At 37.2% G+C, this 25268-nt stretch overlaps 2 protein-coding genes across 6 annotated transcripts in view; one reads left to right on the plus strand and one right to left on the minus strand.

Moving 5' to 3' along the window:
• Positions 1–951: 951 nt before the first annotated feature.
• CISD1 (CDGSH iron sulfur domain 1) lies at positions 952–17625 on the minus strand. 4 transcript variants are annotated; one of them, XM_045783155.2, is made up of 4 exons: positions 17427–17625; positions 11963–12057; positions 10816–11021; positions 952–2921 (listed from the first exon to the last, which is right to left on the minus strand). In XM_045783155.2, exons 2-4 carry the CDS (start codon positions 12000–12002, stop codon positions 2832–2834), a joined length of 336 nt encoding a protein of 111 aa, XP_045639111.1. In that variant the 5' UTR covers positions 12003–12057; positions 17427–17625; the 3' UTR covers positions 952–2831. The 4 variants fall into 4 exon arrangements, with proteins under 4 accessions (XP_045639111.1, XP_045639110.1, XP_045639112.1 ...); XM_045783154.2 differs by lacking the exon at positions 17427–17625 and adding an exon at positions 14323–15586 and having other exon boundaries at positions 11963–12172; XM_045783156.2 differs by lacking the exon at positions 17427–17625 and adding an exon at positions 14323–14420.
• Positions 17626–18945: 1320 nt separating this feature from the next.
• Positions 18946–25268, plus strand: part of IPMK (inositol polyphosphate multikinase) — a 43001-nt gene continuing 36678 nt past the window's right edge. For both annotated transcript variants that reach the window (XM_045783151.2, XM_045783152.2), the window contains exon 1: positions 18946–19278. In XM_045783151.2, the coding sequence (XP_045639107.1) occupies positions 19089–19278 (190 nt within the window). In that variant the 5' untranslated portion in view covers positions 18946–19088. The remainder of the gene's footprint in view (positions 19279–25268) is intronic.

Consider the following 25268-nt stretch of genomic DNA (forward strand, 5'->3'; position numbering starts at 1 on the left):
GGAGTATCACTTTCAATCACTGTAAAACAAGTTTCTTCCTAACATCAGAAACTCTCAACCTAGCGCAAAATCCTATTTTGGAACTTACTGGAATGTTAATGTAGAGAGAAAAAAAGATAGTGGTGGTGTGGGGAAACCCGATTTGCCTGACTTCTCAAATGAAAGAGCAATCAGATGCTTCGGGGTGCTTAAATGAGAACAGTATTTGCACACAATGATTTTTTGTGTAAAAACATTACATTAATTTAACTACACCCACTTAACGTTTTTAGGTTAAGTAACATGAAAGTTTTAATATCTTAAAGGAATTCTAGTTCAAGAGCATGTAACAGAATTTTAACATGACCCTGAGGATACATTTATCTAATTATTTTGGACTAACAAAATGCTACGGTAGATCTGCATTTCAATTAGGTGATCACTTCTAATTCCATCATAAACGTACAAGATCTTATTCCTTTGAAAAATAGTTTTGAGAATTGGCACTAATTTCTTCCCCCATCTCCACTAGCTATAAAAATGCATGACTGATAGTGTAATTTCAAATTCAAAATTAAGGATACAGTTTGGTCTGTTAAAAGGATGTCCCTTTATCAGAAACTGGGAGTTCATGGATTCATTAACCTTTAAGAGCATGATGCTTCTTTTGCAGACCCACTCACGCTTACTTAAAACAGGAGGCAAAAACACCGAAAGAAATTCACCTTAAGAAACTGAGAGGTAGAATCAAGGTTTGTAATATTTTAGATTTTGTATTGAACATGTGCCTTAGGCATGCCTGGGTGGCGCAGTCCTTAAGCATCTGCCTTCCGCTCAGTGAGTGATCCCGGAGTTCTGGGATTGAGCCCCACATCGGGCTCCTCTGCTGGGAGCCTGCTTCTTCCTCTCCCACTCCCCCTGCTTGTGTTCCCTCTCTCGCTGGCTGTCTCTGGAAAATAAATAAATAAAATCTTTAAAAAAAAAAAAAAGAACATGTGCCTTAAAGACACATCCAAGTCACACAGGCTGCTTAAAACCAGTATACACATGGGGTGCTTGGGTGGCACAGTGGTTAAGCGTCTGCCTTCGGCTCAGGGCGTGATCCCGGCGAGCCCTGCATCAGGCTCCTCTGCTATGAGCCTGCTTCTTCCTCTCCCACTCCCCCTGCTTGTGTTCCCTCTCTCGCTGGCTGTCTCTATCTCTGTCAAATAAATAAATAAAATCTTAAAAAAAAACCAGTATACACAATTTTGGTATAAATTATACCTACTGTAATACACAAACTTGTACATTTAAAAAATATCGGTGATTGTACATAATATAGGAATGCTGATATTTGGTTTGATTCCTGTGACTTCCATGGTAATTCTGGATTTTCGCACACAGAAACTTATTATTGAGAATTCAAGTATACTAAAAGAAATGGTGAGAGTATTTGTTACCTTTGTCAAATTGTATTATGTATATATTCTGTCCCGACTTTTCCTTCTAACCCATAAAACACAAAAAAGTAATCTCTTTAAAAATTCACATATTAACTACTCCTGTCTAAATATTTTTATTGCTCCTAATTATTTTCAGTTTTCATATTTTCTTTTTTTCTGAGTCAGGAATGAATGCAATGTTTCTGGTCTGAGTCTTTGAAGAATATTATATAAACAAAAACTTGTGTTCAAATTTTTGCTTTAAGGTCATACAATTTAAGAGAATGTAATTATTTTCCTCCCCCAAGTAGTTTCTTTACTAGAAATAACCATGTGCCTGATTATCAAGAGTGGGAAATAAAATCTTCCTGCACCTTTGATCTAGCTTTGTGACTACTATTTCTGTCATGGATGTATGGCTTTCTGTTCAAGAGGCTTGACATCATGTGCTCCAAATCCTTCAGTGTTTCCGCTGCAAGTGCTTGTCACTTCTTGGAATAGAATTCTGTCTGGAACATAACATTTTCAGACTTTCTTCATGACTACTTTAAATCTAATATTACTTCAATCTAAATTTCCAGTATTGGTTCTTTTAATGGGTCAATTAAATACCCATGAAAATGAATAAAGAAGCTACTGTGCCCTTTTATTTTAGACCTGGCCCACTTATAATTAAGTAGAATAACATTCCAAGTTCATTTTGATTAAAAACTATAAAAACACAGAAGCTATATTTTCTCAGTGTCATCACCTCTGTCAAGAAGAGAATCAAGGTCATAACAGGTTTTTCCTATATTAAGAGATTAATATAGCTTAATCACACCCAATTTACTTTCTAGGTTAACTAAGTAATATTAAAAGGTGATAATTTTCTTTTGGGGCGCCTGGGTGGCTCAGTCGTTGGGTGTCTGCCTTTGGCTCAGGGCGTGATCCCGGCGTTCTGGGATCGAGCCCCACATCAGGCTCCTCCGCTATGAGCCTGCTTCTTCCTCTCCCACTCCCCCTGCTTGTGTTCCCTCTCTCACTGGCTGTCCCTCTCTCAAATAAATAAATAAAAGGTGATAATTTTCTTTGAAACTTAAAAGTACAACCTGCATATACAGGATTTTGAGAATAATTTAATGTTAACTTCTACGTTAATACAACTATATTCCAATATAATTATTTTAAACGTAAAGAAACGGATCCTTACAAGACCAAAACAACCCATAGGCCATGAAGTTGGTTTTTACTTTTTCCATTTTTTGTTTAAACAAATGTGCACCACGATGGTTCAACAAGGAAGGCAAATGCCGTGAATATGAAAGCTGCAGTTTCCAATATACCACATCTAGAACCCAGAGGAGGTGAATTAGACAGAAGTCGTAGTCATTCTAATTAAACAATCAGATAACATCATGACAAGTTGGTTTGCAGTGTCAAAACTGTCTAAGTTTCCTTTCTCTTAATGATCAGAGGTCCCACGTTGTCTCCAGTCTCTTCATTGTGTTTTGTGTGAGATCCATCACAGAATGGGAACTAGGAAAAGAGAGAATGTCAATGTCTAATTGCAAAATCAGTATTAGCTTGGCAGAGTGCGGGTGATGCTTAATTTACATATATAACACACATAACTCTTAATAAAAAGATTTTCTCAGACCACCTTATATAAGTTCTTAAAGAACATATTTGAAGTATAAACACCAAGCAGAAGGAAGAAATCAACTTGTGGATAATACACAGATGATTAACTGCATTTCCATTTGGGATACTTGATTGTGGACGCTGAATATCTTTTCCATGTTTATATGCTCGTTAGTTACATTTCCCTTCTAGTGAACTATGTCCATTTAGAGCCTAAGTTCATTTGTTCAAAATCAATTTGCATATTATCCCTTTGTTGATTATCTTTGTAGCAATTTTTCCTAAACCTTTTTATTTGGCTAATTTTTTCATATTAGTTTCATACAAACATGCCAGTATTTCCCCTTTTTAACATTCTTCATGGAGACGTCTTTCTCCTAGAGATGTGGTAAATTTTTATTACTTTCCATGACTTCACATTTTAAATATAACCGACATTTTGGGGTTCAGCGGTAGAATAAGTGACAGAAGTAAATTTCTAACACTGCTTGTCGGAGTGTGCTCCAAAGAAGTCCTAAAAAAATATTCTGATTTGGTTTCGTTTTGTTTTAAAAACATATCCTGTAATTCTCTTGATTTGTAGCATACATTATTTAAAAGAAGTCCTGCTATTAAAAAATACTATTTTAACTCAAAATTTCCCAGGCTGACTGACGCATGGACACTTATAACTTTGATATCTAATCATAGTGTTCTACAGAGCACTTTACAAAATGCTGTTTTAAGATCCTGTTGCTTCAATACTATTAGAGGCTGCACATTTCCAAATTGTTATGCCTTTATTTCTAATTTTACAAAGTAAGTTCTACCTATAAAAACAGCTATTTATAGGTTCTACATAATTATATTCATCAACCTACTCTGCTGGGATAAGAACCCTGTTTAAAATATGCTTCAATACTTGGTAGAGCTAGGTTTCCTTCACATTATTCTTGTTAGACTTTTCCTATTTATTCTCTACCTACCTTTATTAAACTTTACCTATTTATTCTTCCAGATAAACTTGAGAATTTTTTTTTTCGCCAAATATTATTTAATTTCTCTTGGAATTCTCATCTTCAGGTCTCATGCATACTCTGATAACATTATTTCTGCCTTATATGTTTTATAGTTATCACAGTTAGGTATATTTTCATACCTAACTACTTATGCTATATATTATCAATTACTAGTATGTTATTTTTTTTCTTTCCTTCTCTATTTATACCTTTTATTTCTATTTCACGTCAAACGATGATAGCTAGCATCTTCGTTTTATTCTTGATGTCTGAAATGTACCTAACACTCTAGAATCTAGAGCCACTGTTTGGTATAAGGTACACTATTGCATTGAAGAGGCCTATTTAGAAGAGTAAAGTGAGAGGAATTTTAGCCTTAAGATTAAAATTGCCTCATTACTCACAGTGAAGGCAGTATAATTTTAGACACTTGAAAATAGACAGTAAGGGTATATAATCTTAAACTTTGATATTAGAAGTGTCTATTCTAAGATTAAAATAATATTTGGTTGATGTTAAAGAAATTCAATTTTAGTTATACTATTTGTATATAATTCTAAGACACAGTAAATTAGATAAAAATTTCAGAGAGTCAAGGTACCAGCATATCTAATATTTCCAAGTAAAAGTTCTATCTTGGGGTAGATGGCAACATCAATGCAATATATATAAAGCTTTCTCTCTTTCTTTCTTTCTGGTCAATAAGATATGGTACACAGTATATATTCATGTTAAAAACAAGTCCTTACAACATGAACATCAACCTAAGCTTTCAGTTTTGTTCTTGGCATGGGTGAAGAAAGAGGCCATAACAATCCACAAAAATCAAACTAAAATGTACCCCACAGCAAAGAACAGCATTTCAAGGTGACATATGTTTAATAAACACAGATTTTACAGTGAGAATACAAATTTACACTGTAAAGACTCCATTTTTTATAAATGGCACACACAAAACATATTACTGTACAGTTTTACATACACAGGTTATAAAATGTATTTCTAAAATATGAAGCATTTATAAATTAAAAAGCCTCAAATAACTTACTATAATAGAATGTTTAACTTTTATTTCTTTTTAAATCTCATTTTGAAAATACTAGAAAAATAATACATTAAAAAAAATTGTTCCCTCTATATATAGAAATCAAGAACAGGAGAGAAATCTATAGAGAAATATACAATGAACATCTCATAAATGATTAAGAAAGTCATACATCTAAAATGAGAATATACTTTTATATGATAATCTAGGTCTGCCTAAAAACAGAAATTTGCCTGTTTCCTATTTTAAAAGAAAAAATATTTCTTTAAAAAGCAGCAAATAGTAGATCCCGGCTATTTGTTTAATAAACTTTCATGCTTTCATAATATATAAAGGTTTTATGACTTTAAAATATAAACTAAGCATTAAAAATCATTTTGCTCAGAGACACAGATATTTTTTAATGCTACTTTATTAATCACAGGAATTACTGACTTAAGACAGAATCCTCTCCCAAACTTCATGTGAAGATTAGGTATTCTCGTATTTATTCATTAGAGTTCTCACTTTAAGTTAATGAAAAAACAAAACTTTTTTTTTTTCAACCAGGACCAAGATGAGCTATTTCAAGATTGGATTAGCAATTTCTTAAGAATATACTGTCCATATTAATGGGATATATTTTTTGAAATTAATTCATGATTCTCAATATAAATGAATAAATGTTAATTACCTGGCATTAAAATTCAAACGGTATATTACATAACAATATTTACATTTTTTAGGCAGTGTCTTGTTCCATTTTTTAACTTTTCTATGCAAGAGAAAGAAAATATGTGTATACTTTCAAACATAATCTAGGAAGTATAGTAGTTTTTGTATTAATAATGCAATTATATGTCGAAACCCTCTTTAAGATTATGAAATTTGTTAAATTGTCAAGTAAAGAGCTGAAATTACGAAAAACCCACAAAGGGTATATTTAATTTAATTCATGTAGTTATCAATACGTAAAAGTAAAACCTAAAGGATCAAATAACGGATGGAAAAAAGTTTAGCTCATAAGTGATTCTAAAATCTGTTCTAACGTGCCAGTGTTTGTTATTAACAAATTCTGGAGGAAAGCTTGCAAATTGAATTGGCTGAATTTCTTATATGTCCAGAAAATAACATACGTTTGTTAACCCAATTAGTAAAACACAAATCCCACATATTTTTAAAATTAGAGAGAGGCTTAATAAACAAATAGGATAAAAAAAAAAAAAACCCTAGAGATTCTTGCTTTTCATTTGGAAAGCTAGCAACTTCATTCGTCTTCAAAAAATACACAGGATTTGTTTCTTTTTAATGGCTCAAGTTATGATGTTTCTGTTTTCTCGGTATTTCAAGATAAATATAAATAAATGCTCCTCCTTACCTCTTGTATCTGCAACAATAAAAAAAAAACCACTATCTTCCTTCTCCAAACTTTGTATTTTTAAGGAGTTTGGATTCTATTTCCCAAGGAAGTTGCCTGGGACCATTTTGACTCACTATCATAAACTGCTCTGAGAAATAGTTTTGCTTTGGCTGGGAAAGAAAAGCAGTAAGATCTGACATTACCTGAGAGGATATGACATTTTATTCCATTTTTAGGTGCTTACTTTAGTAAAATGTAAGATAGAAGTAACAGAACTGTCTTTATGTGGATTAAACAAGCTATGTAACCAACATTCAGAATTTTGTTTCTATAAAGAAATGGACTCCATGCGCCCACATCCAAACCATTAATACGATGGAGACTTCTGTAACACACCCTAAAACAAAAACAAGCACACCACTAACAAAAACCCAATTCAAATCCTGAAGTTGTAAATGAAATGAAGTGATTCTACATAGAATGTTCAGTTGCATTTCAACTTCAGTTGAGCTCCTGACAGTAATTGGCATGCCTTTCCTCTTTTCTTATTTCTTAGTGTGTGTGCATTCTTCTACTGCCCTTGTTCAAACTCTCTCCTGCCTCCTAGATGGCCAAAATACAGCTCAGGGGAGTGGGGGTAGGGTGGCAATCTAGCAAGACTATGTTGCATACTCTTCCCTCTGACATCTAACTTCTCTCACTTTCTTATTTCAAAAACAAGGCTCTCCCTTCCTGAGTTTCACATTTGTGCTCCCATTCTCATTTCCTTCCACCTCTTTCAAGTCAGCACTGTCTCAAATAGTATCTTTCCCTGCAGTCACTTCTCTATTGCCTCCTTGCTTTCTCCTGTCACATATGGATAGCCTTTTTGTGAAATACTATGAAACAGGCCTGTTTCTGAAACAGCAGAGGGCATACCAATCCTGGGGGCAGCGGGAGAGGACGAATGAGGTGTATTTAAAAATGTAATTTCTGCACACTGCTAAGAGATGATTCATTAAGTCTGGGAAAACCACTCAAAAATGTTAGACCCACACAATGGACTACTAGTGATTGTACCTTAAGAATGAACTAGAACAGAATTAAAGTTTCTATCACATGTAACTTTTTTTGAGATAGTAGAAAGGTGTTCTCATTTTGTTGTATTATAAACACAACTGGTTTATATGAGGAAAACAATTACTGATTATGAACTCAATAGATACTCAAAGGTATTAATATCAAGTCTTTTGTACACTGGCAGGTAAATGTGTGAGTTGGCCCCTCTGTAATAACCTTAGGTACCTCAGGAATATGGAGGTTTCCAAAGATATCTGAAGAATAAGAACATCCATTAACAAGAATAATATTCAAAGTGAACTCTTAATTGATTCATGTGGGAATAAAAAGTTCCCAAGATTCAGTGAAAATTCAGAACTGACAAATCCTAGATGCAAAGAGGATCGCTAACAGCATAAAAGACAAGCTTAAAAAAAAGAGAAATGGGAAATAAAACGACTGGTCTGGCATTCTTTTCCTTGAAGTCTACCTATGGGAAATGACCATCTCTAGTTTAATCATCTGGAAACTCTAAACTGTGTGATGAAAAAAATAATCCTGGAATGTTTTGTTGAATTATAAAGTCTAATAAACATTTAAACCGTAGCTTGTGTCCATTTGTGATTCTTCCTGAAATACTTAAGATCTTAGTCCTTATGAGTTCCTATTTGCTTTAATGACCCTTTCTTTACCCTCTGGGAAAACCCAACCAAAGCAAACACCCTTTACTTGACCCCAAATCTATGCTTTAGAGTTCACTCAAGCAGTCATCTTTCTTTTCCCTTCCATTCATTGTCATTTACTGCAATTCTGACATATACTCAGACTTCTAGCATTTCTTTATTAGTAATTCACACTTTAACCCACTTTGACACAGCTTCTATTCTAATTATTCTGTTGAAATGACACCAAAAGGTCAATTGCCTAATTGCTTAATGCAACTCATACTATAATATTCACCTAGTTGTCTTTGCCCAAGCCGATGTTCATAGCCAAGTCTTTGAAACTTTCTCCTTTCCACTGTGAAGCCATGATATTCTTAGTTTTCTTCTAACTTTGGCTCATTTCATCTCCTTTTTTGGCTCTTATTCCTCTTTCCAAAGTGCAAAAAATTCCCTAAGTTTTCATACTTAGCCCCTGATTTTTATCTGCATCAAGGATCTGTTGCATTCTTATGTTTGACTCATCAGTTTTGCTGATTTCTATCTCCAGCCCTGATGTCTCAGCCTTAGACCCACATTTCAGATTATCTGCTGAACATTTCCATTCAAATGTCACCTCAAAATTCACTTTGGAATTGAATGCCTTGTTACCGTTCTAGAAAATCAGCTTTTCTTCTTGGAAGTCCTATTTCTGTTAGCAGCACCATCTCCTCTAATACTACAGGTTTAGATACTTTAATTAGAGTTTCCGTTTTTTTCCACCAATCTCCCTTATAAATCAGTCAGCACATTTGGCTTATCCTTCCCTCAAAATGTTTCCTGTACCTGTCCATTTTTCTCTATTCCTAGAGCTGTCACTCTGGTATAAGTATCACAACTTTGTCTGGAAATTCCTGACAAGAAGCTCCCCATGTCTGGAGGCAAAAACTCCTCACACAGGTACTCAAGACTGTCCTCAATTTGGACTTATTCCTGGGGGGATGGGAGACCTATGACCAGACTAGACTCTTCATTGATCCCACCACCTTTGCTCACAGGAGCCCTTTCCTCCAGATTTTGAGAAAGAGTCCCCCAAAACTTCCAGTTTATTCAAGTACCACCAAACCTTCCAGGGGCAGTTTAACTCCCATATATATCACTATGCCTTCCCAGAAAATTCTAGTGCACAGTACAAGCTCTTTCTTTTATTTAAAGCACCTGTACTGAGTCTACTGTACACATACATCTATGATACCTGCTGTTTTACTACTTAACTTTTCTCATGCATACGTAGCAGACATTAAATGATCACTGATTAAAGAACCACTATACTGACTTAGAAATTCCTGAATTTCTAAAGATATTGTTTTGTATATTTTGGTGAGCAATGGCAAAATAAAACCTATCATGGGCATAATTCTTAAAAAAACAAACCAGGTCTGCTCTACAGAATACTATTGGGGATTAATTTTCTAGCAACCCCACTAGTGCTTACAAATAATCCCACATACCAAATGAACAGTGTTCTTAATTTAAGATACAACTTGTAATGGGACTATTAATTTCTGGTTCACATTCCATATGTTCATCAAGCAGTTTCAGATACAATGACATTATCTAAGCAATGTAGCATTGGATTATACAACATCATTGTATTGGGGAAGAGAGTTAGAACACACTTTCCAGTACCTAGTATGTGATTTCTTTCTTATTCATGATATATGATTTGTGATAATGGCTTTCCACTGTGGGAAGAGGTGGTCCCTAACATGTGCTTTCAGAAACAGATAAGTCATTTTTAATGTCTATTTTCTTATGTGTTATAATGTCATCTTTAGTGAAATCCATCTTTTTAAACACTCACAATGGCAGTACATTCACCATATTTCTCACAATACATCACATTCAATGTATGAAGCTTTTCCTAAGATGACCTTAGGAAAGGATTTACCATCTTTAGCTCACTAGCTATCATCACTGTCTAAAAGCTGCCTAAAAGTCACAGGTATCACAGATGAGAGTTCCAAATGGAACTTGATGAAATGTAATTATCACAAAAGAAGATTAAAAAAATCCTGTAGGATATTTAACTATAGGAGCTATAGCTTAAAGATTAGATACAGGGTCAATATATTTACCAGATAAGAAATCTTCAAGGGTAGTTTTCCAAGTTTCTCCTGAATTTTCTAAAACTTGTTCTAGAATCCAGGAACTTGAAAGCTCAAGAAAAGAATCTACCCCTTCTGCTTCTCTTTGTGTTTTAGGCTGCATACTCTCTTTCCTGGGATAGTGGAGGCAAAGATCCACTTGGGGAGGAAATCCTAAGAATAAATAAAGGGATTTTTTTTCTCTTCTTGGCCAAGAATACAGTTACATTCACCTGAACTCAATAAGGGAATAATGGAATTTTACTGCATAGTAGTTATACATTTTAGGAAATGTAATCCTGAAGAGTACATGGAAAACAGAGAAGAACAGGATGCATTAAAAAAGAAAAAAGAAAAGGGGAGCCTGGCTGGCTCAGTCAGTGGAGCATGTGGCTCTCGATCTCAGGGTTGTGAGTTCAAGCCCCACACTGGGCACAGAGATAAGAAGGAGAAGGAGAAGGAGAAGGAGAAGGAGAAGAAGAAGAAGAGATCCTAATAATATCTGGTGATGCATGTTTGATAGTTTAAAAAGAAATGTTACATTAAAGACAGCACTAACATAAAAGACTTGTTTTCCTCACCTTTTTGGACCTCCAACAACGGCAGTACACAGCTTTATCTCCCAAATCCTCCATGTCATAAGCATGTACTATCTTGGGGTTGTCTTTCTGGATGTGAAGGTTTACCATAGATTTGTTGCGATGATCTTTAACATAAAATCTTTTGTAAGCTAGATAACCAATTGCAGCTGTCCCAGCAGCAATAGTAACTGCTGCGATCCATTCAACTACAGAAGGGAAGGAAAACAGGAATAAACATCACAACCAAAATATACACTAATAATGCATATTTTTACTAACATGAATGTTCAAGAAATCCAGTTTTTGAATTAAGCATTCCAAGAGTCAAAAGTTTTTACTGTTAACAAAATAATCACAACACAATGATGTAACAATTCTTGTTAAGACTTTCCCATCCTTTACTGAGGCAATTACGTTATTTTCTATTGAATGATGATAGCTAAATTGAGATAGAGGAAAACTTAAAAATTATTTTATAGATGGAGAAGGAAAAACAATGTTTAATAATTTTTAAAGTGTTCATAAATAGATTTAAAATAACACGTAAGCCTGCAGCTACCTATAGCTTAAAAAAGAAAAACAAACCCTGATACATAAAAAAATTCAGATTGTAAAGACTACCCCCACCCAAAAAATCAGGAGGCGATTATGTTAACAAACTGACTCATCAGAGTTCATTTAAATAGTAGGTCCTTTAGTGATTTTAAAGTGCATAACCACAAACAGAATTGGTATCCAAAGGAAAAAACAAAGAAATGACAAATAAAACAAAGCCACCCTTAATACTAAACATTCAAAGAAATATATCCAGCAGGATTCTGGGCTTCAAAGTCATTCAAAAGTTTTTGTTTTTGTTTTTTAAATTTCAAAGTGCTTTCTCATTAGAATAAAAATCAGAATGTATTAAATCAGAATGTATTAATTTCTTATTTCCTAGAAAACATGAATATAATTACAGTTATGTTCTCACTTAATAAATTCTAAATTTCCATTATCCACCAGTGGATGATGATTTGAATTCCCTCCAAACTTCATTTTAAATTTAATGACATTTTTCTACTCATTATTTGCTTGACTAACAGACCATCTATTTATTCTTTTCATGTAGTTTTTCAAGGAGCCCTTGGAAACCCAAGCACTTAACTACCCCAGTTCCACAGAATGTTGGAGAGAAGAAAGTTCTGCATAGTCTGGTTAGCCTCAGCCTCAGAGGAGAGTTGTCTATTCCCAGCATGGAGTGAACTGCAGGAAGAAGTTGAACAGGGGTCAGGATAAACACACTGGACTGCTTCCCAGCACTTCCTGAGTCAGATCTTCACAGTGTTTGAAATAAGTTCCCAGACTATCAAATAAAGCCCTAGAGAGATAAGTACAAAAAACACATTCCAAGGACAAATAAAAACATATAATGAATAATTAACTGTATAGCTTATTTGCACTATTGAATCAAATTTCTTATTGCACTAATGTGATTAATCACCCTTCCTCATAGTGCCCTACATTAAACTGGAGCTCATTCTTACAAAACTGTAATGGGAAGGAACAGCCATTCTCACACTTAGTTCCTTTTATCTTGGGTCTTCTTTTTTAACTCATTCCTTGGATTCTATTTTCAACCACAGTATTTTTCTCTACAAAATATTTTCCTTCCCACAATGTTTCCATTCCTCCTTGCTAAAATCCTCTAAAATAAACATTAACATTATGTCCTTCCCAGGTGCTACATGACTGAGACAAGTTAATAAGTGATTTGACAGCTTCAAACCTTTGGACTCATTGAAGAATGTTTTTAACTACACATTTTGCATAGATTTGTCTTGAATTTTAGTGCAGCTTCATGATATTACCCTGTAGCAATTCCAAGCAGGGCTGAAGCTGCTCTGATTTCTAGCTTGGTTCATGATATTCCTTTTTGATGTATTATTTACCATGGAACTCCCTTGAGAAAGGACTCTCTCTGTCAGGAGCTATAGCAATCTGCTCCTGAGCTAATCGAAAACCACTCTGAATAGCTAATGTACCTATCACAAAATGGGCTAAAATATTATTGCTTTGCATAGTATATGTTCAATTATGTTTGCTAAACATTATTTTTGGTATAAACTTCAAAGGAGGAAATATCCCAAAAGAATAAATTAACACAATAAAAACTGTTAATCTTAGTTATACCCTACTTTTTAGGTGAATTATGAAGTAATCTCTAGCAGATTTGCTTTAATAGCCTACATATATCAAAAAGGCCTGAAACCCAAAGAACAACTAAAATTGGTTAAGATTAATTTGTCTCACGACATAAAAAGGGAATCCTATAGGAATTTCTACCTGAAACTCATGATAGGCCAAAAGAATCTTTCTTAGCCATCAAAACAGTCTTCTACTCTCTTTTCTCGTATTAGCCACTGAATCCACATGACTTTTTTTTTTTTAAACCTTTACCTCCCTGGAATTTTTGACAGTGGGATAAGTGACAGAATAACTGACACACAAAAGAGCACTAGCAAATGAAAGAAATGGGAACTGACTCTAGATATTACTGAAAAGTAGCTGCTCCATGGGGAATCAAAACACGCACTGTTACCCTACCCCCTAACAGGGGTCACTTAATGACCCTATATAAGTATCATAGTACCATATGTGTGCTAGGAAAATGGCTTTGCATTTGCTCCAATGGGTTTTTTTGAATCACAGAGTTAGACAAATTAAGAATTTCCATTATCCCCCCTTCCCAAAACCTAATTCTCTAATGTCATTAGAGGCAAATGCAAAAGTTCCCAGAATAAGAAATATGTTGCTGTTTTATCACTTCATTATTGCAGCCTGAATCAGTTTTTTTCTGGCAAAAAGCTGTGGATGCCACGGCAACTCTAAGGAAAAGAAGGAAAAGGAAACTGTGTAGAGACAGGCAAAAACGATGATGGATTAAAAAGCCAACAATTAGAATAGAGAAAGAAATGAAAACCCAAGACAATAAACAAATAAAATAATAAAACCTAAGTAACATTTAGTTCTTGATAGTGGATATATTCTATTAAGAATAAACACAATCTCAGAGGCAAAAAGAAACTTTACCAAAACCCCATTTTTAAAGACATTTCACCTGGCACTTTCCAGACCCTCTTTCCTACTTGGGGTACAGAAAAATCCTGAGCACTACTTCTGCCTCTTCTGGTTTTATCCTCACTTCCCTTCTCTATAGACATCCCCAACATACAGTATTCCTACAGATAGATCAAAGCCCACCCTGCCCAATCTTGCTTCACTGTGCTATCCATACAAACACAATAAGCCAATACAAAGAACAAAATACAGAAAATACATTTCTAAACAATCCTTCCCATTCTTACTCTTCCCTTGGTCTACTATTGTATAAGATTGGTTTGTATAACATAATACTGGTTTTCTCTCAGAATTATTCAGAGATTGAAAACAATCTCTTGTTTATAATCCATTCCTCAGCTTTTCTGTACTGTGGAAATTATTTTGTTTTACCTTAGACAGAAATCTCACCCTGTTTCTGTTCCTTTAGTCCCTTTTCTGTCCAAAACGGTCCTCTCCTGCCCAGGGTCAACTGCCACAGAATCAGAATGTTCTTTTCTTCTCAGGAGAGGGGGAGGGGAGGTATGTTTAAATCTTTCCCTCCCTTAGGTCTCTACCCCAGATTGGCAGGCTGTGCCTGGTAATGTTTTTTTATTAAGGCCTGGCATACAGGTGGTGTTCAATGTCAGCTGAGTAAAAAGAACTAACAGATTACTAATTTGAATTTGCAACTCCATCTTTCCATTTTACCATCACATTGCTTTTATACTAAATGATGTATCTTTGGCCTCATCTTAACCTACTGTATCAAGTGTGGGACTTAAAACATTTCTTCAGATTAAAAATAAAACTTCAGAAATGCCTGGGTCATTCAGTCAGTTAAGTATCTGCCTTTGGCTCAGGTCATGATCCCAGGGTCCTGGGATTGAGTCCCGCATTGGGTTCCTTGCTCAGCGAGGAGCCTGCTTCTCCCTCTGCCTGCTGCTCCTCCTGCTTGTGAGCTTGTGCTTTCTCTCTGACAAATAAATAAATAAAATCTTTAAAAATAAATAAATAAAACTTTATTATGGGACACTTCAGATATATACAGGGATTACTATAATGAACTCCCATTTACCCTCACTCAGCTCCCACAAGGATCAACTCACTACCAATCCTGTTTCATCTATAGTCCCTAATGCCCACCAATATTTATTTATTGTTTATAATGTAAAGGAGCAGATTCAATGAGTTTTGGAGGTATCAAGGAGCAAGACATATAGTAAACTTTCTAAAAGTCATACACTGGGTATGAGGAGGAGTCACTAGAGATGGGGGACTCCATAGTAGTGAACAACGCTTCATGTTAGAAACTATAAACTAGTATCTGGTATCAAATAAAAAATTCGGCATAAGTATGCTGATTATACCTCAATAAGGGAAAAACAAAGGTTGGTATAACCATCCAAAGGGTATCAAGAACCATCTCACTGAAAACGATCTCTGGATTTCAATTCCAATCACTTATCCTCTTTGCCTCCCCCAGATTCATGTCCTGGACTGATCCCTATTAATTTTATTTATAACCCACAACCCATTATTTTTCTTCTGAATATAAACAAGAATTCTGCATGCATAGACACACCCTTTCATTTTTTATTTAACATATACTTACAAAGTGCATACTATTTTAAGCCCTTTATAATTATTAATCTACTCAGTTGAGAAGAGACATCTTCTCAATTCACCTTCCCCAAATTCAAAAATCAAAAATTTAGATTTTTCTGGGTGGTTTAAAAATTGAGAACAATTTGAGGGCTAAACATTACAAGGTGGATTCCCAATACATTATCTGTCCCTTCCTTGCCACACTACTATGTTTGAAGAACGTAAGAAGGTGTTGAATGAAGAGATTTACAAAGGTTTTGGACGTCTTCCCATAGTCCTCCTAACAACCTTTACACTTTTAGGTGAAATAAAAAGTAGTTACTTCTCATAACAAAGTTGGGTACTTCAAGTTTAAGCTGAAAACCCTCTTCACCAAGCAATTCCCTATCCCTTAGAAAACAGCAAGCTAATGGGAAAGTCACCTTTGGATTCCCCTATGGTTAGATTTTAAAAACAAAACAAAACAAAACAAAACACAACTTGTTTTGATTATAAGAAAGATTAGTCAGCAGGTAGTGTTAAGAAGTCCCAGGGTTCACCTACTTCACATTTCAATGGGCACTAAACCCTAGGTTTAAAACACACAAATGACTCCGCATTTTAAAAACACGTGTTGGAATCTTTCAGCCCATATCACAAAAGTGCAAGCTGTCTTCCTATAAAATCATCAGTGGCTCAAGTTGTATATTACACATCTTCCTGAGAAAATACAGGTTTGGGTTTTTTAAAAAGCAAAAACAAAAACCGCTCTCTATTTTAAGTGCACCAAGGTACCTCCATTTAAAGGAATCTCCAGATGAGCATCCTTTGAAATAAGTTTTATAAATAATCACCTCCTATATACTTCATTAGTAACTTAAAAATATCATGGGTTATCACCCTAACCCTGCCAGGTAACTTTTGGCAACAGATGTGGAATTCTCCAATTTAAAGAATGGATTACAAAATTAGGTCTCAGGTTAAGAGGGAGCCTTTACAGAACCTGGCACTCTAGTTGCTCAATATTTACTAAATGAATCAACAGGGCTCTTTTAAATTAACTTCTGGACAAGCTCTCACTTTTACTTAAATACTGCTACAGGTAACCAAACAATGAAGTGTGGCGTTTTATAACCGGGTATAGAGATCACATGTATCACGTAGCTGGTGCACAGGATTAAGTTATACCACCACCAAAAATTGTTATAATGTGAAGCTCTACATTAATCGAATTCTAGAAAAATCTCTTAGTTTTAATTGGACCTGTTTCCAAACGCCAGACTAGCGCAAAGGAAGCAAGATTGAGAAAGCTGAGAGCTCAAAGAGCTCCGTTTTCAATCCTCTCTTCCTGGACTACTGCCATGAGTGCCAGATGCCAGAGGGATTAAAACAAAACAAAACAAAAACCTGGGAAAACTGAAGACCTCGGACTGGGTTTCTTTCCTTTAAAAAAAACGTGCAAAACCGAGATGTGATTAGTCACGCATTGCTTCAGGGTTGCAGGAAATTGATGGTCTGACCCCACGGTGATTTAAACTTGGGAAGGGGGAGTAGTTTTTTTTTTTGTTTGTTTTGTTTTTTTAACCTTTTCTCTTTTCCAAGCTCTGTGACTTAAGAACGCGGGAGAACAAGAAAAAAAGCTAGCGGCGGGACCATTAGGTTTTAGGGCATGACTACTTAAGAAAAACGTGGTCTAGACTTGGGTAGATGCCTCCATGGCCCCCATGCCACTTATGCCTGGAAAGATCACCAATCCATACCGACATCGCCCCCTTTGCGGGTTTGGCCCAGGGAGCCTGCAGGCCCGCCCTGCGCTTGCCCTTTTACATCTCAAGGTTACAGGACTGGCGGGCTCGCACGGCAGCGGTAACTAACAGCCCAGAGTTGCTGAGGAAGCTGCAACCGGTGCGCAGGCCTCCAGCCTCACCCGCTCCCAGGTCCCACTTCACCTCGTACGCTGGAAGTCAGACTCATGGCGCTGTTGCTTGCAAGGCGCGTGCACAGGACACTAAGCACAAAGAGCCTCTTGCGGAGGGCCGGAGTCAAGGTGCGAGAAACGTCCTACGCGTACCGACTCCAGGCCGCTACGGCGCAGGCGCTGCGGCTGGCCGTAAGCACGTGTGTATTGCCACCCTAGTAGATGCTGAGCATGCGCGGAGCTGCGTCCCAGTCTAAAGAAGTCTTGAGTCGGGATTTTGACAGCCGGAAAAGTGGGGAGGAGGAAGAGACCTAGAGAGGTAGCAACTGAGTGTGCGCAATCGTAAGGGGCGGAGTCCTGGAGCCTGGGGCAGGGCTTTGAGAAAAAGAGATTCTAGGCCAGATTTAAGTCTTTTCCAGGTGTGCGGGTTTCTCAGGGCAAAGGACAGGTGCTGGAATAACACTTGACATAATCAGGTATCTAAGATTTTATCTACAGTTTTCTTGCTCAGTTCGGCACCCGCAAGGCCACGTCCAGTTTTCGTATAAAATGCCAGTGGAAGACACACAGGTATTAATTGTGGAGTCCTATTTCAGAACCTCACCTCCCTTGGTATACGTCACTTTCTTCTGCTTTTGAGCCAGTTATCTACTGAGGACCCTGGAAGCTGCGCTGAGGGCTGGGTAGGAGAGAGAAACAAAGCGGCTCATTTCTTCAAAAATTGTACTTATAAAAGATACTAAGATTATTCTCTATCTTCTACAGTCTGAAATTAGTGTAGGTTACACAATATTTTATAAAAGCGGTTTAGGGGCCCGAATTTGGGGAGGGGGATAGAATTACAGGGTGTTTTAAAGGTGTATTTTCTAAGAAGCTGCTTGTTTTTACTCTTGTTTCTATGTGGGGTGGGAGTTGGAAGGAGTTGATTGCAGGGTAGCCCCCAAGCCAGGCTTGGCACTATGGCCTCCCAACTCTCAACACGTGAGTGCTCCTCACAACTGGAAGCCCCTGGAATCTTTGAGCCGGACCCCAGGAAGCGCTGAAATGCCCACCGAATGAATGAAGCTAGAACAGTCCTGCTAGCATTGTTAAGCCAGCTCAGGGGTGGGGGTGAGAAAGACGGCTAGTGCGCTTGCCCCATCCCGTAGCCTTCAGCTCGCGCAGGCTGCGCCAAGCTCCCGCCCCGCTGCAGGGGGTCCCGTCGGGCAGCCTCTGGGCATGCTCAGTAGTGGCGGCGGCCGCGGGTCGCGCAGTCGGAAGCTAGCGGCTGCGGCGGCCGTGCAGGCGGCGCTGACGCGCGCGGCAGCTGAGGGGACTGGAGGACGGCGGGAGGGGGCGGGGGCGCAGGAGGTGGGGCCGCCGTCGCCGTCAGGGCCCCAGGGAGCGCGGGGCGCCGCCGCCGCCGCTCCTCTGCTCGGTTCCGTCTCCAGGGCTGCGCCGGCAACCGTAGCCGCAGCGGCAGAGGGGCGGGAGTCGGGAGCCCCGCTCCGCCGAGAGTTGGGCAGGGGAGCGCCCGCGCCTCCGCGGCGTCATGGGCCCCCTTCCCGGGCCTCAACGGGCACCAGCCGCGGGAACCCCCGGGCCTCCTCGAGGCCGAGCCTGAGCGACCCTCGGGTTCTCCGGTTCCCCCTCCCTCCGTCTTATTTTTTGCCTACTCCCGCTGCGGCTACGGCTTCAGCTTCAGCTCTCCGTTATGGCAACGGAACCGCCATCCCCCCTCCGACTCGAGGCGCCCGGCCCCCCAGAAATGCGGAGCCCACCGGTGAGCGAAGCCCCCCCCGAGGGCACCCCGAAGCCGGCAGGCGGCAGGCTCTGCTTCCTCAACGGCTGCGTGCCCCTCTCGCATCAGGTGGCCGGGCACATGTACGGGAAGGACAAAGTAGGTAAGTGGGGGTGGCGTGGGGCTCGCCGCTCCCCTTCCGCCTCTGTGAGCCCCCGGCCGGCGGAGGCAGCTTGGCGCTCACGGGCTGGGCTGGATTCTCCTCCGGTGTGCGCACAGCACCCCAGGCCTCTTCCGCTGTCCCCCAGAGCCTCGCGATCCATGTAGCAGAGGCTCGAAAGGGGGGAGATTACTAGGGTGGGGGGCGTCAGGCCAGCAGCAGGAGGTGGCGAGGAAAGGAGTGCCTGGTCTCCCCAGGAGGGTGGTTGTTGATTGGAGACGGCGTTTTTAGTGAAAAATAGGAACTTACTGGACGGGGAAGTAAATTCTCCCCTGAGCACAAGGTCTATTTATTATAGGCGGGTAGCTATTGCACAAGAAAAGGAATGAAATGCAGATGATGCTAATCTAGTGCTTCTCTTCTGCGTGCGGCTTCATAGCTGGAGGGGAAGAAAAAACATAGGGCTTATTTCATTGATTGATTGATTGATTGATTGGCAACGCTTGTCTTGGCTTATAGGGATCTTTCTCCCTATTCCCTTGAGAGGTTTTTCTGGTATCTCCTGGATTTCTCAGGAGGCGTGGTTCCGGTAGTGCAGAAACTCCAACTGATGGTAGGAAATATACCCTGCTGTTACACTAGAAGGGTACACAGTTAAGACGTTCAGTTATTCTTGATTATCTTTTTAAGACTGTGTTGTGGCCTGTGTAACACATTTTGTGAGCCTACCACATTCAAAGCACAATACACAGTCTATCGCAGTTGATTCTCTTGGTGATGTGAAAGTTAAGAGTTTAGTAACCGTAATTCACCTAGTTTACTCACACTGGTTCTCCGGGCCATGATTACTTGGGGCATCTGATGTATGCGTATGTGAGTAGTACAGATCTCAGACTTGGAAACCACTAGATACAGTTTGGTTTATGCTAGTAAAATGATTCAGGCTTAGGGTAGTAAGATAATACTGACATTTTTAGAAGAGCAATAGAGGCCAAGCCTGGTTAAGTGACAAGCCTGAAGTCACACCGCTACTATGTGTTAGAATAGAGAAGCCAAGGGTCCTGCCTCAGAGCACTGTATTTTTCCACCGCGTATTGTTCTTGTGGATAACTCATCGAACAAGGATTTTTTCAAAATGGATAAGTGTTTGTATGTATGTTATTTCTCAAAGAGCAACATTTCTTACTGCTTTTATCTTTACCTTTTCTTCTTTTGGTGAAAGTTAGGTGTTAATGATGATGTCATGTAGACTATGTGCCTTTGTCCCCACTGAATTGTGAGTTCCTTTAAGTTAGAGACCAAATCTGTTTATCCTTATAGCCTTGTACAGGGATTGGGGCTTAGTTAAATTGGGAAATGTTGAAAGAGTGAAAATTGACAGTTCTTTTAGTACACACAGGCAAGGAAACATATATTTCTCGAGGTGCTTAGCCTAGATGTAAGGAAACAATGTTCTTAAGATGCTTAGCACAGACACGTTCTTGTGTGTCTCTTCTGGTAGTGAGAGTTTGAGCGTAATTATGGAATTATTGTTAGTAGATTTATATTGCATACCTATTGATTTATTTTCATGAATTGTAGTGATAATATTCCTAATAATATTTTAGAAGCCTAAAAAAATAATTGTTTCCCCAAGGTTCCCTAGAAATCGACTCATCTGCAAAGGAAAATAGATAAACAAAAAATCCCGGCATAAACACAGTCTCAGTGGTGATTGTCATTTGAGAGTGTAACCACTGCTTATCACGCATATTCACAAATGTATTCCAAATGTGACTTTATACCACATTGCAAACAGTGGCTGAAAGAGTTGTCACCCATATTACCTAATTGAAGGAGTAGTTGAGATTCTAAACAAAGTCCTTAATTTTATTTATTATTGCATTCAATTTAAAATAAGCTTTTTAAAAAATTTTGTAAGATAGTCTTGACTGGGGATTGTCTTTGTATCACTAGTGCACAATGCCTCAAACCTGTGCTAGCAACCTAATATTTTGTTGAATTTAATTCATAATTATTTATGCAACCTAGCATCTGTTGTTAATGAAAGGACACCTGAATGATGATAATCTTACCTATTCATAAAATGGATAACAAGATGGCCAGTAATTCAAAGTTCAAGAATTTATTATGTCTCTCTACTATCATAAATAACTTACAGTTGTAAAGTACATTGTGTAGATTATACTTTGGTTTGGCTGTCAACTGAAATTCTCAGAATAAATTTTCTTAAAGACATTGTGTGGAAATTTTTTGTTACTATCATTAAGTAAGGGTTTTTCAATTTCGGATTGATATCTATCTTACCTATTTCCAAAAAGGAGTGATTGGCTTTGTTAAAAATTAAAAACGTGGAACCAATTGCACAAAGGTACTTGAACATAAAAATAGATCTTCTTGTAGCTGAGTAATAATATGTTACAGTTCTTAGGAAGATCGGTAGGGGAAGAAAGGGATAAAGAAAGGGGGGTAATCAGAAGGGGGAATAAAGCATGAGAGACTATGGACTCTGAGAAACAAACTGGGGGCCTCAGAGGGGAGGGGGCTGGGGGAATGGGATAGGCCGGTGATGGGTAGTAAGGAGGTACGTATTGCGTGGTGCACTGGATGTTATATGCAACTAATGAATCATCGAACTTTACATCAGAAACCAGGGATGTGTACTGTATGGTGACTAACGTAATATAATTAAAAAACATTAAAAAAAAAAGAATATGTTACAGTTCTGCTATCAGAGTTATATTTTGTGGTCCTCACTGAAATATGATTTCAATCTTATTTCTAAGAATACGAAGTGTTCTTTTTTTTTTTATTATTATAAAAGCAGTACGTAATCATTTAGGAAAAAAATTCAAACAGTGTAATAGTACCCTTCCACCTGCTCTCCCTCTCCCAGAGGTAGTCACTGCTAACTATTCTCGGTGCATCCTCTCAGGTTTTTGTTTCTGCGCACATATGTAAACACACTAACAGAACTCTAATTTTTTGTACAAATATATCAGCAACTTTTTGTTTTCAGTGTATATTATGTGGTATATCCATATTTTTGTATTCATAATACACTTTATTCTTTAAAAAAAAAAACTGTTGTATTCCATAGTGTGAATGTATCATAATTTATTCCTCTAGTGGTAGATTTTTATATATTCACTATTTTTTTGCTATTATAAATAATGTATTAAACATTTTGTACATTATAGTATACCTTACACATTGTGCAACATTTTCTATAGGGAGGTTTCACAAAAGTATAATTGCTGTCAATTTAAGTTCCCAAAGTTCACCCAAGTTAGCATGAAATCCTTTTTCTGTTTCATTATTTAACGTGTACCATTAATTTCTTTCAAAATTCCTTAAAGTTTCAAACAAATAGTTGAAATCTTGTGTTTGTTTCCTGATCTAACTAAGGATATAGAAATGAGGTAGTCTGGGTAAAGAAGGATTTCAACTGGTGTTGTCTATTTTGGCTTATGGTCCATTTTATTAGATAGTTCTGAAACTAATTGACTTAAAATATTAGAGAAGTTGCAAGGACAATACAGAGGATTTAACATTTTGTGGAATTTCTTTATGCATGTTATTTATTTTGGGGGAACTATTTGAAGATAGGTTACATATATCTTGTCCCTTTACACATTAATACTTCAGTGTGTAATTCTGTAACCATGGCACATTTATCAAATATAGGAAATTTAACAGTGATACAATGCTTTAATCTATAATCCATATTACAGTTTTCTCAGCTGTTCCGATAATGTCTTTTATCATATTTGTTTTTCTCAGTCCAGGGTTTAGTTCAGGATCATTCATTGCATTTAGTTGTCATGTCTCTTAGAATCCTTGAATTTATAACAGCTCCTCAGCCTTTATCTTTTATGACATTGTCATTTTTTTAAGAGTACAGGCTATTTTATGAAATGTTCTTTAATTTGGATTTCTGATGGGTTGTTATGGTAAGATTCAGGTGATGCATTTCTGACTTGAATATTATACAAGTGCGTTCTCCTCAGGGTACCACATCTGGAGGCCTGGAATGTCCATCTGCCATTTATTAGTGATACTTATTTTGGTTATCTGGTCCAGTTGTGGTCTGGCTTCTCCGGTATGTAGTTAATATTTTTCACTTTGCAACTAATAAGCTGTTGGTGGAGAGACACTTTGAGATCATGGACATATCCTGCTCCTCATCACCCTTCACCCCTAGATTTGGCATCTATTGATGATTTTTGCCTGAAGCAGTGTTTACTCTGAAAGTTGAAAAATTGTGATTTTTCTCCCCAGTTCTATCACTACCTCTATTTAACAGTCAGCATTCTAAGAACTAGTCCTCCCTTTACTCCAATATGTATGTCCTTTTTTATTAATAGTATGGACCCATGGATTCTTATTTTATGAAGTGTCATGACCCATTATAGAACATACTTATTTTCGTGTTCAAATTTTACCAGATTTGGTGAGTGGGAGTGCTTCCTTCCTTTCTGTCACAAGTTATTTTAGACTTATACTTTCCTTTTCCCAATTCTAGAACCAGCAATTTCTCCCAGGAGCCCTGGTTCATTTTCAGTGGGAAATGGTATTTTGAAACCAAGATCTGGGTGCTAGATGTGCTCATTGCCATTGGAGTGTTATTGCTTCCTGGCCTTTTCAAAGAAGATAATTGAGAAGAATGTATAAATATTTAGAAATCATAATTTCATACTGATGTTCCCGATTTCATTCCAGCACCAGAGTTCTGTCCTGTCCTCTTCCTTTCCTTTCTCCTTTCCTTTCCTGATTCTAAATTTGTATTTCTCATCTACCTCAGTGAGAACCTTGGCTCCCAACATTATTAATGTTTTTTTGTGTGTGTTGATTTTTTCGGTTTGTTTGTTTTGCTTGTTCTTGTAATTTTCAGAATTTCTGTACCCATACTATTGCAGAAAACAAACCTAGAATAAAGATTCAAAATGAGATTCCCTTATACTAAGGGTGTGTGGTTGGAAACTCTTCAAAAGCTATTGGAGTAGGGTTTTCTGGCTTTTTTTTTTTTTTTTTTTTTTTGGTTATTTTTACCCCCTCTTCTCTAAGGTAATATTATTTATTTGAAAAGCAGCTGGATTCATTTGTTTGTGTTTAAATTCAGTTCCCTCCCTTCATTTTTATTTAATTATATATTTTTGAATGCTTATAAAATTAACAGGCTTCCAAAAGTCAGAACTTTACAGAGAGATGTATCAAAAAAGTGTCACTCCATCCATTTCTCAACATACCTTGTAGGTAACCAGTTTCATTGTTTTCTGATTTATCCTTGCTAAGTTATTGTTGCAAAATTAAGCAGATCTATATAAACTTTCATATTTTTCTTTCTGACACAAAAAGTACTATGCTATATATACTGTTTTGCACTTCACATTTTAAACTTAATATATTATTTTAGAAATCAGTAGTATCAATTCATAGAGTGCTTCCTCATCCTTTTTAACAACTCAGTTGTACTCCATTGTGCATGTATACCCCAGTTTTTTAAGTTTCCTGGATTTGCTTTTGGACTTGTATTTATTTCCATTGATTTATTTGTTTATTATAGCAGTAATATCTCATTGTCTTAATTCAGTGAGGAATTGAGTCTTGATGTATGGTAGAGTAAGCATCCTGTTTTCTTTTTCAAGATTGTCTTGATGATTTCTGGTCCTTTGCATTTACATATAGATTTTAAATCAACCCGTAGTTAATTACCAAGAAAAGGTAAGATTTTTGTCTGCTTTGAGTCTATAGGGTGCTTTGGTGAAAATTGATTTCTTTATAATACTTGTATCTTCTAATATATGAACATAGTAGATCTTTCCATTTATTTTGGCCTTCTTAAATTTCTCTTAGTCATAGTTCTCAGTGTAGAGGTCTTACACAACATTCACTAGATTTTCCCCAAGTATTTGATGCTACCATAAATTGTACTGCCTTTTTAAAGAATTTTTATTTTATTTTGGAAAAATTTCAAACTTAAAAGTTGTAAG

Source organism: Ursus americanus, chromosome 6, assembly GCF_024610735.1.
Source record: "Ursus americanus isolate L20-20 chromosome 6, mUrsAme1.1.p, whole genome shotgun sequence".
Classification (NCBI taxonomy): domain Eukaryota; kingdom Metazoa; phylum Chordata; class Mammalia; order Carnivora; family Ursidae; genus Ursus; species Ursus americanus.

What these genes read in the sequence shown, in the direction of transcription:
- CISD1 (XM_045783155.2), bottom strand. Translation starts at nt 12,002, where the DNA reads ATGCAGAACTTTCTTCTCTCCAACATTCTGTGGAACTGGG. An exon ending in CAACATTCTGTGGAACTGGG is followed by an intron (nt 11,022 to 11,962) that starts GTAGTTAAGTGC and finishes TCCCTTCTGTAG; the next exon opens with TTGAATGGATCGCAGCAGTT. An exon ending in GTTGTTGGAGGTCCAAAAAG is followed by an intron (nt 2,922 to 10,815) that starts GTGAGGAAAACA and finishes CTCTTTTCCTAG; the next exon opens with TTCCCATTCTGTGATGGATC.